Source organism: Pan troglodytes, chromosome 19 (genome assembly GCF_028858775.2).
Source record: "Pan troglodytes isolate AG18354 chromosome 19, NHGRI_mPanTro3-v2.0_pri, whole genome shotgun sequence".
Lineage (NCBI taxonomy): Eukaryota > Metazoa > Chordata > Mammalia > Primates > Hominidae > Pan > Pan troglodytes.
In genome coordinates, this window is record NC_072417.2 from 61085418 (window position 1) to 61102414 (window position 16997).

The 16997-nt window shown below is 40.7% G+C and overlaps 1 protein-coding gene across 5 annotated transcripts in view; it reads right to left on the reverse strand.

Moving 5' to 3' along the window:
- CFAP52 (cilia and flagella associated protein 52) overlaps positions 1 to 16997 on the reverse strand; it is a 62199-nt gene that overhangs the window by 21408 nt on the left and 23794 nt on the right. For all 5 annotated transcript variants that reach the window (XM_016932399.3, XM_016932398.3, XM_016932400.4 and 2 more), the window contains 3 exons: positions 15620 to 15736; positions 7580 to 7680; positions 3359 to 3529 (listed from right to left, as the gene is read on the reverse strand). In XM_016932399.3, the coding sequence (XP_016787888.1) occupies positions 3359 to 3529; positions 7580 to 7680; positions 15620 to 15736 (389 nt within the window). The remainder of the gene's footprint in view (positions 1 to 3358; positions 3530 to 7579; positions 7681 to 15619; positions 15737 to 16997) is intronic.

Below are 16997 nucleotides of genomic sequence, written 5' to 3' on the forward strand. Positions count from 1 at the left end.
CAACATAGTGAGACCCTGTTTCTGGGAAAAAAGAAGAAAAAAAAAAAGAATTTTTTTTTGTTTTAATTAGCTGGGCATGGTGGTACATGCCTACATCCCAGCTACTCCAGAGGTTAAGGCAGGAGGATTGCTTAACCCCAGGAGTTCTGAGCTGTGATTGCGTCACTGTGCTCTAGCCTGGGTGACAGAGGAAGACCTTATCTCCTAAAAAAAAAAAAAAAAGAAAGAAAAAAAAAAATTCAAGGGTAACCACTAAATGAATACAAATAAAGTAGATAGTTCCCAAGTTGTATGCAGCAAAGGTTAAAACAGAACCAAATAAAACATGACGGCTACAAGAAAAGACAAAAAGAGTAAACATGTTAAACAGAAAAATATATAAACTTATCAGATAGTAATACGTATGAATGAATTAAATTCTATTAAAAGACTAAGACTTACCTAAAACTAAACACTAATAGGTTGAAAATAAAGAGTTGAAAAAAGACAATACACTCTCTTTTGCTGCAATGCACGTCTCCATAATGAATACTAGCTCATATGCAATTGGTAAAACTGCAATTATTTTTGCACCAACCTAACAGAATATTACACAAGTTTCATTGGTTCATGCATGATTTATCTCAGTATAATAATGCTTTGGTATATAAAGTAATAGCAATTGAAAACAAAGAACATTAACACAACTAAATTAGCAAGTAAATGAAGAATGCAGTACCATACATTTATTCTATGTTCTTCCTCTTAGTTTAGTTCATATTCACAACTCAGCAGCCTCAAGTCTTCTTAAATCTCCTTTTAGAAAGTTACCCTTACTTATTAAAAGGCGAAGTCCTATATTTACTGCAGTATTTCTTTCTTATTAGGAATTTAATAAACTCTTTCTAACTGTGCTAATAGTTTATTAAAATTGTGACTGGTTTGTTAGTGCTCTGATTACAAAATTGCATCAGTAGTAAGAGGTCTGGCCTAACCCCAGTGATTCTCAGCTAGGGATAATTTTGCCACCAGGGGAAGTTTGGCAAGGTCTGGGGACATTTTTTGGTCGTCATAATTGCAGGGAAGGAGCTGCTACTCGCATCTGATGGGTAGAGCCCAGGGATGCTGCCAAACATCCTTTAATGCACAGAATAGCATCCACAATATCAAGTTATCTAACTCAAAATGTCAATAGTGCAGAGGTTGAGAAATCCTGGCCTAATTCAATTTTTCCCAGAAGTCCTTTTTTTAATAAATAAATGAATTTTTTTAATAAACAAATGAATTTTTATAATAAATGAATTCATGTATTACATTATAGCAAAAATTCCTAATTAGTAAATGTTATTTTAAAGGAATGAAGATGTGGTAATCTTAATATCAGACTAAGTAAAACTGATGGCAAGAGAAATATTTTGAGAGGCCAGGCGTGGTGGCTCATGCCTGTAATCCCAGCACTTTGGGAGGCCAAGGTGGGTGGATCACCTGAGGTCGGGAGCTCGGGACCAGCCTGGCCAACATAGTGAAATCCCATCTCTACTAAAAATATAAAAATTAGCTGGGCGTGGTGGCAAATGCCTGTAATCCCAGCTACCCAGGAGGCTGAGGTGGGAGAATTGCTTGAACCCGGGAGGCAGAGGTTGCAGTGAGCCAAGATCGTGCCACTGCACTCCAGCATGGCAACAGAGCGAGACTCAGTCTCAAAAAAAAAAAAGAAAGAAAAGAAAGAAAAGAAAAAGAAAAGGAAAAGGAAAAGGAAAAGAAAGAGATGCAAAACCCAAACAGATCAATAACTATATAAGCAATTGAAAAGATAGTTTAAAATCTACCCTTAAAAAAAGCACCAGGGCCAAACAGTTTTACAGATTAATTCTACTAAAGTGCTTATTAAAAAAAAGAGGGGAAAAGGTGAGACCAAAAGAAAATGACCAACTTGCAAATAAAGATTCACCTAGTGGGAAAGCAGCAGCCATTTTCACTGTTGGAAATAACGTGGAAAGACCTAATCACAGGGATTCAGGGAACTGAAACTACAGCTCAAGATCTCAAAAACTGAGGTCTGAGGCCGGGTGCAGTGGCTCACACCTATAATCCCAGCACCTTGGGAGGCTGAGGCGGGTGGATCACTTGAAGTCGGGAGTTCAAGACCAGCCTGGCCAACAAGGTGAAACCCCATCTCTACCAAAAATATAAAAAATTAGCTGGGCGTGGTGGCGCATGCCTGTAATCCTAGCTACTCAGGAGGCTGAGGCAGGAGAATCGCTTGAATCGAGGAGGCAGAGGTTGCAGTGAGTCGAAATCCCACCACTGCACTCCAGCCTGGGTGACAGAGCAAGACTCTGCTTCAAAAACAAACAAACAAACAAAAACCCCCAAAAAACAAAAAACAAAACAAAACAAAAACTGAGGTCTGAATATAAGTCTTGCTGAAAGTTGAGTATTATAAATTAAGCTAAGTACTGAGGAAGTTCGGAGCAAAAACTGACCAACTTCATGAAATGAATCTCGCCAAAGACAAAATGTGTTACAAAATCAAATACCAGAACATCTGACTGAAGCTCCTTTTGATATCAAAACTGCTGGTAGTTATTTGTTTTACTTGTGCTGGGTGAGATTTACCAAGAAATACAGCAACTAGATCCAGAAGCCCTCGTAATACCCACCACCATGAAACCTGCGCAATCTAGAAGACCTCAAGAGGTACAAATGAAAGGAAAGAAGTTTGAAAACAGGTACGACAGATACTTCTTGTCTTAAGATGGGGCTATATGCCTGATAAACCCAATGTAATTGAAAATATCCTAAGTTGAAAATGCACTTAATACACTTAACCTACTGAACATCCTAGCCTACCTTAAACATACCCAGAAAACTTCCATTAGCCTATAGCTGGGCAAAATCATCTCACACAAATCCTATTTTATAATAAAGTGTTGAATATCTCATGTAATTTATTGAATACTGTACTGAAAGGGAAAAACAAAATAGTTGTATGTGTACTTGAAATATAGTTTCTACTGAATACATTTTGCTTTTACACCATCATAAAATAAAAAAATCATAAGTCAGGGACTGTCTGTACTAAGCTTTCTCCGGATGGGATTAAGAAAACAGAAAGGTTTTGTCAGGTACTTACCCTTTCCATGAGGGGTTTATTAGAAAAGTCAATATTCTAAAGAAACTCAAATTTGAATTGGAAAGCTAATATAATTGCATGGCAAAGACAATGGAAAGTCTCTTAAAATAATTCACCACGTTAGAAAAATTTAAGGAGAAAAATCATAACTATGTTCGTTGATATTGAAAATGCATTCATAAAGTTAAATGCCCTGGCACACTGCATCAAATCTCCACATTCTTGCTTTTCTCTTCTACTCACAATGGAAAGACAATATCCTCGACAGCATCAAAGTGACAAGTCGCTATGAGCGTCTCTTTGAAATCCGTGAAGCTGACACGATAAATGTGCGATTCTTCTGTTCCTACGAGAAACTGGTGTCCTTCTCCTCGAAGTGTGATAGAAGTGATGCCGCCTTGTAACTGAATCTTCCTTTAGGGAGAAGCACAAAAGTAAAGTAGATTCACTCAACCAGTAAGTAGTTACGAATCATGTGAAGCATGGCAGAGGATACAAATCAGGCATATAATTTCAGACACGCCCTCACAGAAGTGACACAGTTGAAAAGGCAGGAGTTACTCACAAGTTGGTGTACCCACGAACAGCAAATCCAGAGGTCAGCATAGGTTAAAGTAGTCAGGGAAGCTTCTTCAGTGAGATAACGTTTTGACATGGGTTGTGCAATGCAGGCAGGATTTGGGTAGAGGGAATATTCCAGGCAGGCATATGGGTACAAATGACCACAGCAACTAACCCCTTTATTAATTCCACTTCTGAAAAATAATCCTAAAATCAGGGGGAAGATGCTTTATGTCAAAGGATGCTATGATAACCCTATCTGAAAGAGTAAAAGGTTGGAAACAACCTAAATACCCAGTTGTAATGGAATAGTTAAATGATCTATGGAACATCAGCTTCATAGAATATTTGCCTAAAAAAAGTTTAAAAGATTATGTAGCACGTGTATATGTTACCATAATAAAAAGATTACATCATAATACTGAAAATGTTTATGATGCTTGCATTAAGTAAAAAATTAGAATACAAAATTTTATTTATAAGTAAAATCATTTCAGAGCTTGTACAGTTGTTCATGCCTGTAATCCCAGCACTTTGGATGGCCTAGGCAAGGAGGACCACTTGAGGCCAGGAGTTTGAGACTAGCCTGGGCAACATGGCAAGACCCTGTCTCTAAAAATAAAAAATAAAATAAAATCAATTAGCCAGGTGTGGTGGTGCGCACCTATAGTCCCAGCTACTTGGGAGTCTGAGGTAGAAGAGTCACTTGAGCCAGGAGTTGGAGGCTGCAGTCAGTCACAATCTCATCCCTGCCCTCCATCCTGGATGACAGAGTGAGACTCTGTCTCAAAAAAAGAAAAAAAAGAAAAACTAGGGGTTGTCTTTGCCAGAACCTTAAGGAGTTGGTTTTTCCTCTTCTACATTTCAGATTTCTCCCTCTTCCCTTTATAATGAGTATGAACTTAAAAAAAAAAAAGTATATACATGAATGAGGCCCTAGGATAGACTCTCTCTGTAACTAGTTTAGTTTAGACAATGAAGAATTCAACGCAGGTTCTTGTGCAAGAAGCCAGCATGGGAAATACAGCGTTTTAGAGGTTTCTTGGTGGGACACAGAACAGTTCATGATGAAAGGAAGATGACAAGTTAAACCTCAGTTCTTGCACTAACTAGAGGTTTGTGACTCTGGACAAGTTTTCGAAACCTCTGGCCTCAGTTTACTCAACCACAGAATAATTCCTCCTTTACAAGTGTTGCAGTGAAGGTAAGGTACGCTAGCCCACAGATGACAACCAAGAAATACTGGCTATTGGCATCTGGGAACTTCAGAAGACAAAATGAAGCCTAGGGATAAAAGGGGAAGAACAGGCTGGGCATGGTGGCTCACACCTGTAATCCTAGCACTTTGGGAGGCCAAGGCGGGTGGATCACCTGAGGTCAGGAGTTTGAGACCAGCCTGGCCAACATGGTGAAACCCCATCTCTACTAAAAATACAAAAAAAAATTAGCTGGGCTTGGTGGCGGGCACCTGTAATCCCAGTTACTCAGGAGCCTGAGGCAGGAGAATCTCTTGAACCCGGGAGGCGGAGGTTGCAGTGAGCCAAGATGGCGTCATTGCACTCCAGCCTGGGCGACAGAGCGAGACTCCATCTCAAAAAAAAAAAAAAAAAAAAAAGGGAAAGGAAAGATCTTGGCACTGGAGCTGTGCATTTTGATCATACATCTTCCCTTTTCAGTCTCCATGACTTCTCATGTGAGCGGCCTTTTCAGTCTACAAAAAGCCCAGCAGGTGGAAACCACCGCATCTGATTTAATTCTGCACTGTCACACAGGGTTATTTTGGAAACAATGATAGCACAAACCTGGTAATAATTACTTTAAGTTTATCTTCATCATAATGGGAATGTACACACACTAAAAACAAAGGGTTAAAAATTAGAGGGTTAATTTACTATATTCACTTCATACATCCAGAGATAACCCAACATAGTTTTTTTTTTACTTGATTTTATTTCTTGCATCTTGTATTATCGATAATACTTGGATGTTATTTCTTTCCTCTCCTGAGTTTTGCTATTTTAAGGTTAAGTTTCTCATCATTCCTCTCCCCCACCTCACCTGTATTAGGATTCAGGTTCGGTTGTAAATTAAGAGAGGAGCTTCTGTCTCTCTCTGTCTCTGTCTCTCTCTGTCTCTCTCTCTCTCCAGAAATCAGATTCCAGGTTTTATAAGTGTCTATTCCATGAGGTTGTCCAGGCACCAGGCTCCTGATGAATGCTGCTCCCAGCATTCTCTGGGGCTGTGGCTTTCAAACTTGAGCATGTATAATAACCTGGAAGGCTTCCAATATTGTTCTAAAGACTCCTCCCTCCCTCATTTCCCTTCATACAAGCATGAAATTGGTCCAAAACATTCTCAGTAAGCCCAATCTTGACCACTGAATTTAAAATGGCCATGTATACACTGCTTTTTTATTTAAAAAAAAAATTGAGACGAGGTCTCGTTCTGTCACCCAGGCTGAGTTCAGTGCCATGATCATGGCTCACTCCAGCCGCAACCTTGAGGTTGACTGATCAACCTCAATCAATCCTCCCGCTTCAGCCTCCTGAGTAGCTGGGACTACAGGTATGTGCCACCACATCTGGCTAATTTTTGTATTTTTTTGTAGAAATGAGGCTTCACTGTGTTGCCCAGGCTGGGCTGGAACTCCTGGGCTCAAGCGATCCACTTGCCTCGACCTCCCAAAGTGATGGGATTGCAGGCATGAGCCACTGCACCTGGCCTCCCTGCTTCTATTCAAACCATAATCCCCTTACTCTACATCCTACTTCATTTTTCTCCATTGTACTTATCACCCTCTAATACTATGTACTTTCCTTGTTTATTTTGTTTCTTATTTATTGCCTTTTCCTTCCTGCTAGATTGTAAGCTCCATGAGGGCAGGGATTTTTTTTTTCATCTTTTATGTTTTATTCACTGAATATCCTAAGCACCTAGAATGATGCCTGGTACCCCGTGAATGTTCAACACAGATTTCTTGGAATGAAGACAGCTGGTGCTCATTTCTACAACATGTGTGCAACTACCCCTGGCTTCCTGGGAGGTAGCAGAGGCCATACAGCACATGTGTGGGGTATCTGGTTTTTGTTTAAGCCCATCCCTCTGTGAACTGTCCTCCCTGATCTTTCCATCCCGAGAAGGTCATCCTCTTCTCTGATCTCTACAACATTCATAATATATTTTACTTTATCTGGACCATGTGCTAATATCCTATCTTGTCTGGTAGTGACTTCTTTCATGTGTACATACTTTAGCCCCAGACGAGTCTGTAAGTTCTGGGAGGACAAAGACCACAGCTTATTTTTCTTTATTTTATTAATAGTATCTAATACATTGGTTTGGTTGGAGGAGGTGCTGAATAAGCACATTGTTATGGCAATAAATAAGGTTTTGTTTCATTTTATTTTAATTAAATGAGCCAAGAAACATACATAGCAGAGTATCTGGCATATAGAAATGGCTGGTGAATGCTGGCTATTTCTATTACAAATTGTATTCAAATGCATGATTAACACAATGCTTTGCACATAATAGGTACCCATTGCATAATAAATTTCATTGAGTTAACCAATTTTGAACATTTAACATTGGGGGTTATTTCTTGGATAAGTTTATAACATCCCATTCCTTTCCTCATGGCTCAATGTGTTAGCTAAATACAAACTTATGTATTTATTAAATGGGCAGTGTCCCTCTGGGTAATAGTGGACTACTTTGGTTTGATTCAACATAAGCTTTTGTCTTTTCGTTGGCAAAGAAGCCACCATCTATTGTGATTCCAACTACTCATTCTAACAGCAAGATGAAATATCACTTTGCCGATATCATCGAGTTGCTGGCTTTAAGCAAACCTCCCTTTAGTGGGTCTCTACCCAGCCCCACTGTGTGAGACCCAGAACTTACTTGATGGGTTTGTAGCCAGGGCTTTTACAGAAGACCAGCAGTCCGGCTCCAGAGCCCACCAACAAACCCCCCATCTTCAGGCACCTGATAGCTGACACTCCCTGGGGGGAAAAACTGTGTTAAGAAAAAGCACAAAAATCTCACAAATCACCGCTAAAGAATGTACTCATGTAACCAAATACCACCTGTTCCCCAAAAACATATGGCAATAAAAAAATTTTTTAATATTAATGAAAAAAAGAAAAAAGCTGAATGAAAGATGAGTTAAAGATGGCCAAAGTCATGCCAGTGCTGCACACATTGCCTGGAGGATGTTCATGAAGGTTCTGCTCGCGATGCACCCCCAGGCTGACCAAGGGGATTCAGTGCCAACAACAAGCTCACTTGCCAGGAAGTAACCCTCCTGGGCCTACAGGATGCAAACAGGCTTCACCATCCTTCCTCCCTAAAACCACCGGTGCATTTTGAATATTTTAAAAATGAACACTTTTACATCCACTCAAATGCAGCCAAGAGAAGGTATAAGCATAACCTCAGCAATGCTAGTCTCTCAGCTGCCACTGTTTTCACCAGAACTTAATTCTTACAAATGCAAAGGGACCATATTTAATATCCCAAGAAAGCACAATAGACTTCTTATTGTTTGGTGACTGTATTATCTGAACTACAACATGTACTACATAAGAGTGGGAAACATATTTAAAATTTAAAGTGCTCTTCAAAGGTTGGGGTGCCCCCCACCACTCTCTCCAAAGAAAAAAAGGCTTGACGATGTATGATGGTTGTTTTATAGTATCCACTGTGAAGTTCTAATTTTAAAATGTGCATGAGCAATATTTTATTTTATTTATTTGTTATTACTATTGTTTTTTTGAGACAGAGTCTCTCTCTGTCACTCAGACTGGAGTGCAGTGGCATGATCTCAACTCACTGCACCCTCTGCCTCCCAAGTTCAAGCGATTCTTGTGACTCAGCCACCAGAGTAGCTGGGATTATAGGCATGCGCCATCATGCCTGGTTAATTTTTGTATTTTCAGTAGAGATGGGGTTTTGCCATGTTGGCCAGGCTGGTCTCGAACTCCTCACCTGAAGTGATCCTCCTGCCTCAGCCTCCCAAAGTGATGGGATTACAGGTGTGAGCCACCACACTCAGCCACGACATTTGATTTTAAAACATTCAGTATAGCTAGTGACTGTATAGGTTTGTGTCTTAATGAATTTTGAATACGATAAAACAAATATCCTGCCCTTTCAAGTTACTTTACACTGAATTTAGCCTGTTGTGGCTCAAAAGACATTTTGTGATTGAGAAGAGAAACCAAGGCTCAAGAATGTGAAGGCAAGGACCAGAATTACATGCTCCCCAGCTTCCACCCCTCACCCCTAACTTCCTAAGTGCCTCAGCAGGACAACAGGATGAAGGCTCAGCCTATGAGGAGACAAAACATGGAGTGAATTTTTTAGCATTTATCTGGGGACTTGGGGATGCAAGTGGTAAAGAGTTCAACAGCGCCTCGAAGCTACATATGTGTGATTTCTAAATAAACTTTTTAAAACTATAGATGACGTCATTCAAGTGCACAGGTTCTGCAGCCAGTCGGCCTGGGTTGAAATCTCAGCTCTATTACTTGCAAGCCAGGAGATTTCCAATGTTAAGAGCCTCAGTTTTCTCATCCGTAAAGCAGGGATGAAAATGGTACCTATCTCATTAGGCGTTTATGAAGATCGAATGAGATCATTTAAGGAAGGCGTTTTGCACCATGTCTGACACATCAGCATTTATTGACAAATACCATTTTTGTGTTTGCATGTTCGTGTGTGTGTGTGTGTGTGTGTGTGTGTGTGTGTGTGTGTGTGTATTTTGGAGACAGGGTCTCTGCCACCCAGGCTGGGGTGCAGTGGCACAACCACAGCTCACTGTAACCACGAACTCCCGGGATGAAGCAATTCTCCTGCCTCAGCCTCCCCAGTAGCCAGGACTATAGATGCATGACACCACGCCGGCTAATTTTTAAAAACTTTTCATAGAAATAGGGTATTTCTATGCTGCCCAGGCTGGCCTCAAACTCCAGCCTCAAGTGATCCTCCTGCCTTGGCCTCCCAAAGCGCTAAGATTACAGGCATGATCCACCTTGCCTGGCCTATTTTTGTTTTTACTAGGCTATTTTTTTTAGAGCAGTTTTACGTTTGCAGCAAAATTAAACAGAAGATACAAGTATTTGAGATTTCCCCAATACTTCTTTCCCCCACAGTTAAAGAGCCTCTCCCATTATCAATATCTTCCAGCAGAGTAGATGTATGACAGCTAATAAACCTATGTGGACACATCATTATCACCCAAAATCCATTGTGTACATTAGGGTTCCCTCTTGGCATTGTATACTCTCTGGGTTTGGACAAATTAATAGCAACATATATTTACCATTATAATGTCATACAGAATAGTTTCACTGCCCAAAACATCCTCTGTGCTTTACCCATTCACTCCTCCCTCCCTGCTAACCCATGGCAAGCACTGATTTTTTTTTTTTTTTTTTTTTTTTCAGATGGAGTCTCACTCTGTTGCCAGGCTGAAGTGCAGGGGCGCGATCTCGGCTTAATGCAACCTCCAACTCCTGAGTTGAAGCAATTCTCCTGCCTCAGCCTCCTGAGTAGCTGGAACTACAGGCATGTACCACCACGCCCAGCTAATTTTTGTATTTTTAGTAGAGATGGCCAGGATGGTCTTGATCTCTTGACCTCATGATCTGCTCGTCTCAGCTCCCCACAAAGTGCTGGGATTAGTGGTGTCAGCCACCGCGCCCGGCCTGATCTTTTTATTGTCTCCATAATTTTGCCTTTTCCAGAATGTCATATAGTTAGAATCAAATGGTGTGCAGTCTTTCAGACTGGCATCTTCCACTCAGTAATGTGCATCTCAGTTTCCTTCTTTTCCTATAAAGTCTTTTCCTGACTTTATAGCTCATTTCTTTTTAGTACTGATTAATATTCCATTGTTTGTATGTATCACAGTTTACGTATCCCTTTACTTACTGAAGGACATCTTGGTTGCTTCCAAGTTTTGGCAATTATGGATAAAGCTTCTATAAACATCTGTGTGCAGGTTCTTGTGTGAACATAAGTTTTCAGCTCCTTTGGGTAAATAGCAAGGAGTGCAATTGCTGGATTACATGGTAAGAGTAAGTTTAATTTTGCAAGAAACCACCAAACTATCTTCCAAAGTGGCCGTACTATTTTGCATTCCCATCAGCAATGAACAATAGTACTTACTGCTCTCCATCTCTGTCAATATTAGGTGTTGTTAGTGTTCTGGATTTTGGCCATTTGAAAAGGTATGTAGTCGTGCCTCATTGCTGTTTTAATTACATTTCCTGGCTGATATAAGACATAGAGTATCTTTCCATATGCTTACTTGCCATCTGTATATCTTCTTTTATTTATTTATTTATTTATTTACTTATTTATTTATTTATTTTGAGACAGAGTCTTGCTGTGTCCCCCAGGCTGAAGTGCAATGGCGTGATCTCACTGCCGGGTTCAAGTGATTCTCCTGCCTCAGCCTCCCTAGTAGCTGGGATTACAGGCTCACACCACCACACTTGGCTAACTTTTGTATTTTTAGTAGAGACGGGGTTTCACCATGTTGGCCCCGCTGGTCTTAAACTCCTGACCTCAGGTGATCCACCCGCCTCAGCCTCCCAAAGTGCTGGGATTACAGGCACAAGCCACTGCGCCCGGCCGCCATCTGTATATCTTCTTTAGGGGAGGTGGCAGTTAAGGTCTTTGGCCCATTTCTTATTGTTGAGTTTTAAAAGTTCTCTGTATATTTTGGGTAACAGTCCTTATTCAGGTATGTCTTTTGCCAATATTTCCTCTCACTCTGTATCTTTATTTTTCATTCTCTTGACAGTGTCTTTCATGGAGCAGAATTTTTGATTTTAAGGAAGTCCAGCTTTTCAATTCTTTCTTTCATGGGTATTATAGCTCAAAGTTATCACCACACCTTAGGTCTTCTGGATTTTATCTTTCAGGAGTTCTATTGTTTTGTGTTTTAGGTCTGTAATCCATTTTGAGTTAATTTTTGTGAAAGGTATAAGGTCTGTGTCTAGGCTTTTTTATTTTTATTTTTTGGTTTTCCAGTTGTTTAGCATTATTTATTAAAAAGACGATCTTTTTTTCCATTGTATTTCCTTTGCTCCTCCACCAATGATCAGTTGACTATGTGAATCCATGTTTGGGCTCTCTATTCTGTCCCATTGATCCATTTATCTATTCTTTCACCAACCCTACACTGTCTTGATTACTGTAGTTTTATGGTAAGTCTTGAAATCTGGTAGTGTCACTCCTCCAACTGTGTTCTTCTTCAATATTGTGCTTTCTTTTTTTAAAAATTATACTTTAAGTTCTGGGATACATGTGCAGAACATGCGGGTTTGTTACATAGGTATACATGTGCCATAGTGGTTTGCTGCACCCATCAACCCGTCATCTACATCATCTACATTACCCGTCATCTACATTAGGTATCAATATTGTGCTTTCTACTCAGAGTCTTTTGCCCCTCTGTGTAAACTGTAGAATCAGTTTGTCTACAGACACAAAATAACTTGCTGGGATGTTTATTGGGATTGCAGTAAATCTATAGTTCAAATTAAGAAGAACTCATATCGTGACAATACTGAGTCTTCCTATCCATGAACATGAAACATCTACTTAGGGCCGGGTGTGGTGACTCACGCCTGTAATCCCGGTATGTTGGGAGGCCGAGGCGGGTGGATCACGGGGTCAGGAGATCGAGACCAGCCTGGCTGACACGGTGAAACCCCGTCTCTACTAAAAATACAAAAAAGTTAGCTGGGCATGGTGGTAGGCGCCTGTAGTCCCAGCTACTCTGGAGGCTGAGTCAGGAGAATGGCGTAAACTCTGGAGGCAGAGCTTGCAGTGAGCCGAGATAGCGCCACTGCACTCCAGCCTGGGCGACAGAGCGAGACTCTGTATCAAAAAATAATAACAATAATAAAAAAGAATTTCAGCATCCACAGGTGACTTAAGTGCCAAAGGTTTGAGAAACCCTAAGATAGCCAGCATCTTTGCTGGACAGATATTTAGTTCCCAAGTGCTAGGAAAACAAAACAAAACAAAACAAAAAATCCACTAGTTTTCAGGTAGTGTTACATGGAGCTCTTTGGAGGCATCTCAGGAGTTGGCACTGGCAGGGCTCTAAGACTTGCTCTCCTTAACCTGATGTGCTTTGTTTTTATTTGTTTAATATATTAGAATTCCTATCCTATATGAACATACACTTCTCAAAAGAAGATATTTATGCGGCCAACAAACATATGAGAAAAAGCTCATTATTACTGGTCATTAGAGAAATGTAAATCAAAACTGCAATGCGATACCATCTCACGTTAGTTAGAATGGCGATCATTAAAAAGTCAGGAAACAACAGATGCTGGGGAGGATGTGGAGAAATAGGAACACTTTTACACTGTTGGTGGGAGTGTAAATTAGTTCAGCCATTGTGGAAGACAGTGTGGTGATTCCTCAAGGATCTAGAACCAGAAATACCATTTGACCCAGCAATCCCATTACTGCGTATATACTCAAAGGATTATAAATCATTCTACATGCACATGTATGTTTATTGTGGCACTATTCACAATAGCAAAGACTTGCAACCAACCCAAATGTCCATCAATGATAGACTGGATAGAAAGAAAATGTGGCACATATACACCATGGAATACTATGCAGCCATAAAAAAGAATGAGTTCATGTCCTTTGCAGGGACATGGATGAAGCTGGAAACCATCATTCTCAGCAAACTAACACAGGAACAGAAAACCAAACACCACATGTTCTCATTCATAAGTGAGAGTTGAACAATGAGGACACATGGACACAGGGAGGGGAACATCACACACCGGGGCCTGTCAGGGGTGGGGGCTAGAAAAGGGATAGCATTAAGAGAAATACTTAATGTAGACGACGGGTTAATGGGTGCAGCAAACCACCATGGCACGTGTATACCTATGTAACAAACCTGCATGGTCTGCACATGTATCCCACATGTATGAAGTATAATAATAAAAAAAAGAATTCCTATCCTAAAAAGAATTAGAAAAACCATACTTGAAAAGCTACACTTCAATCTCTTGTAGCATTATTTCTAAACTCTTCTCTACTTATACTATAGTTTTTCCCTCTTTTTATGCATCTCCTTGAACGCTTGAATATTAAATGATTATGTGACTAAGAAAACTGTGACATTTTCCCAGGAACACAGTGCAGTATTTCAAAGTTTCTTGAGAATATCTGCTATGTGGAAAAGTATCTAAGCTTAGTTAGAACCATCTGTTCTGTTATCAGAAACGAGATAGGCAGGTGCAGAACATAGTACAAACTTTCAAATTCAAAGTTTAGTAGAAACAGCCCTAGTAAGTTACCGGGGTGCTGGAAATAGCAGCATTTGTTATACAAAATTATCCTTTGATGGTAGCTTTTTATTTTGGTGTAAATATCAAAGTCTCTAACTGTCCTTTTAACTAGAATTGCTAGGAAGTCTGTAAATATAAACAGTTGACTATTTCTAGGTCTTGTTCACGACTTATAATGTCAGCTGAGGCTAAAATCTAAGATCTAGTTAGTAAAGTAGACAAAAATTATATATATAGTTTTATAGATCAAAGAGCACACTTCTCTTATGTATGGCAATGGGGCTGGAACCAACACAGTTTAAAATCACAAAGCAATAGGCCCTATGCTTTGAAGAGGTGAACATAAATGTGGTTCTTTTTTTTAAAATTTCATTATTATTATACTTTAAGTTTTAGGGTACATGTGCACAACGTGCAGGTTTGCTACATATGTATACATGTGCCATGTTGGTGTGCTGCACCCATTAACTCGTCATTTACATTAGGTATATCTCCTAATGCTATCCCTCCCCCCTCCCCCCACCCCACAACAGTCCCTGGTGTGTGATGTTCCCTTTCCCGGGTCCATGTGTTCTCATTGTTCAATTCCCACCTATGAGTAAGAACATGTGGTGTTTGGTTTTTGTCCTTGGAATAGCTTGCTGAGAATGATGGTATCCAGCTTCATCCATGTCCCTACAAAGGACACGAACTCATCCTTTTTTATGGCTGCATAGTATTCCATGGTGTATATGTGCCACATTTTCTTAATCCAGTCTATCATTGTTGGACATTTGGGTTGGTTCCAAGTCTTTGCTATTGTGAATAGTGCCGCCAATGACTTTCTTCACAGAACTGGAAATGTGGTTCTGATTCCCTAATTCAGGACACCTAGAAATGTCTTTACCCAGAATAAAAACCAGAGATGAGGGCATAGAGAACTGGCCAATGTACCTTGCAAATTGAGATGTGGCTTTGGGTCCATCACTGACTTTTTATGTTTTCCCACAAACTCTTTCTTCATTAAGAAAGTGTGCGCTCAGTGAAACCCCGTCTCTATTAAAAAATACAAAAAAATTAGCCGGGCATGGTGGCGGGCGCCTGTAGTCCCAGCTACTTGGGAGGCTGAGGCAGGAGAATGGCGTGAACCCAGGAGGCGGAGCTTGCTGTGAGCCGACATCTCGCCACTGCACTCCAGCCTGGGCGACAGAGCGAGACTCTGTCTCAAAAACAAACAAACAAACAAACAAAGTGTGTGCTTTGGCCGGGCATGGTGGCTCACACCTGTAATCCCAGCACTTTGAGAGGCCAAGGTGGGCAGATCACTTGAGGTCAGGAGTTCAAGATTAGCCTAGCCAACATGATGAAACCCTGTCTCTACTAAAAAATACAAAAATTAGTCAGGTGTGGTGGGGCACACCTGTAGTCCCAGCTACTTGAGAGGCTGAGGTGGGACAATCGCTTGAACCTGGGAGGCGGAAGTTGCAGTGAGCCAAGATCACGTCACTGTACTCCAGGTTGAGTGACAGAACAAGACTGCATCTCAAAAAGAAAAAAAAAAAGTACATGTTGCCAGTGAAGGGAGAAAAATGGCAGGGCAGTGGTGATGGTCTCTACTCACCAAACTGAATTTGTCCTTCGCAGGCCCAACATCTGTCAGCAGTTTAGTCCTGGGGTTCATTTTTAGAATATCTCCAGTCGTGGTGCCAAGGTAGAAAAAGCTATCATCATTGTCCACCTGAAGAAGCAAGAAAAAGAAATCTTGGCCAGCCTCGGTGGCTCACGCCTGTAATACCAGCACTTTGGGAGGCCGAGGCGGGTGGATCACCTGAGGTCAGGAGTTCAAGACCAGCCTGACCAACATGGAGAAACGCTGTCTCTACTGAAAATACAAAATTAGCTGGGTGTCGTGGTGCATGCCTATAATCCCAGCTACTCGGGAGGCTGAGGTAGGAGAATCACTTGAACCCAGGAGGCAGAGGTTGCAGTGAGTCAAGATTGCGCCATTGCATTCCAGCCTGGGCAACAAGAGCAAAACTCTGTCTCAGGAAAAAAAAGAAGAAGAAGAAGAAGAAGAAGAAGAAGAAGAAGAAGAAGAAGAAGAAGAAGAAGAAGAAACCTTGAAGACCTGGATGCCCTGAGTGATGCCCATGAACACCTGTTCAGGAATGGGATGAGGTTCCTCTGGCACCCCATGAAGACTTACAAAGATGCTCAGGGCTGCTTCTATTTCCCCAGGCTCAAAGATGGGTCAGAACAGCTATGAGGGGAGCAGGGTTAGGGCTACACATAGAATGGGAGGAAATATTCGACCCCAATTAGCCTGTGCCTTTCACTTGAAGTCTATCTGGTTCTGATGTTAATAGGCATCCTCTGCCAGTTCAGACTTTTGAGACATCTCTTAAGGGCTCCTAGGATAAAGGTGTGCCCCTCCAAAGAGGATGTACATTTGCTTTATCTCATATTTTCCAAAGCTTATATCCATAAAATGACTATGCATTAAACAAGAGGAATCAGTCCATGGAGAATGAAGTTATACAGGTTGAGTATAATCCAAAAATCTAAAAATCTAAAATCTGAAATGCTCCAAAATCGGAAATTTTTGAGTGCTGATGTGACACTCCAAGGAAATGCTCATTAGCACATCTCAAATTTTGAATTTTCAGATTAGAGATGCTGAACTTGGAAGTATAATGCAAATACTCCAAAATCTGAAGAAAATCCAAAATTCAAAACACTTCTGGCTATATGCATATCAGATAAGGAATATGCAACCTGAATATATAAATCCACATTTAAAATATATTAATAATTTCTCTTTATGGAAGAGATTGCATTTCAACAATGGATTTCATGGTCAGAAACTTTATTTTCAGTTGGCAGAAATAGCATCAGTGGCATAGGAATGTGCTGTGGGCTCTGAGTGCCACGGGCTGCATTGCTTTCATCCAAGTGAGGCAGGCTTTCGGTGTTTGATGACAGCCTAGATTCCAGCAAAA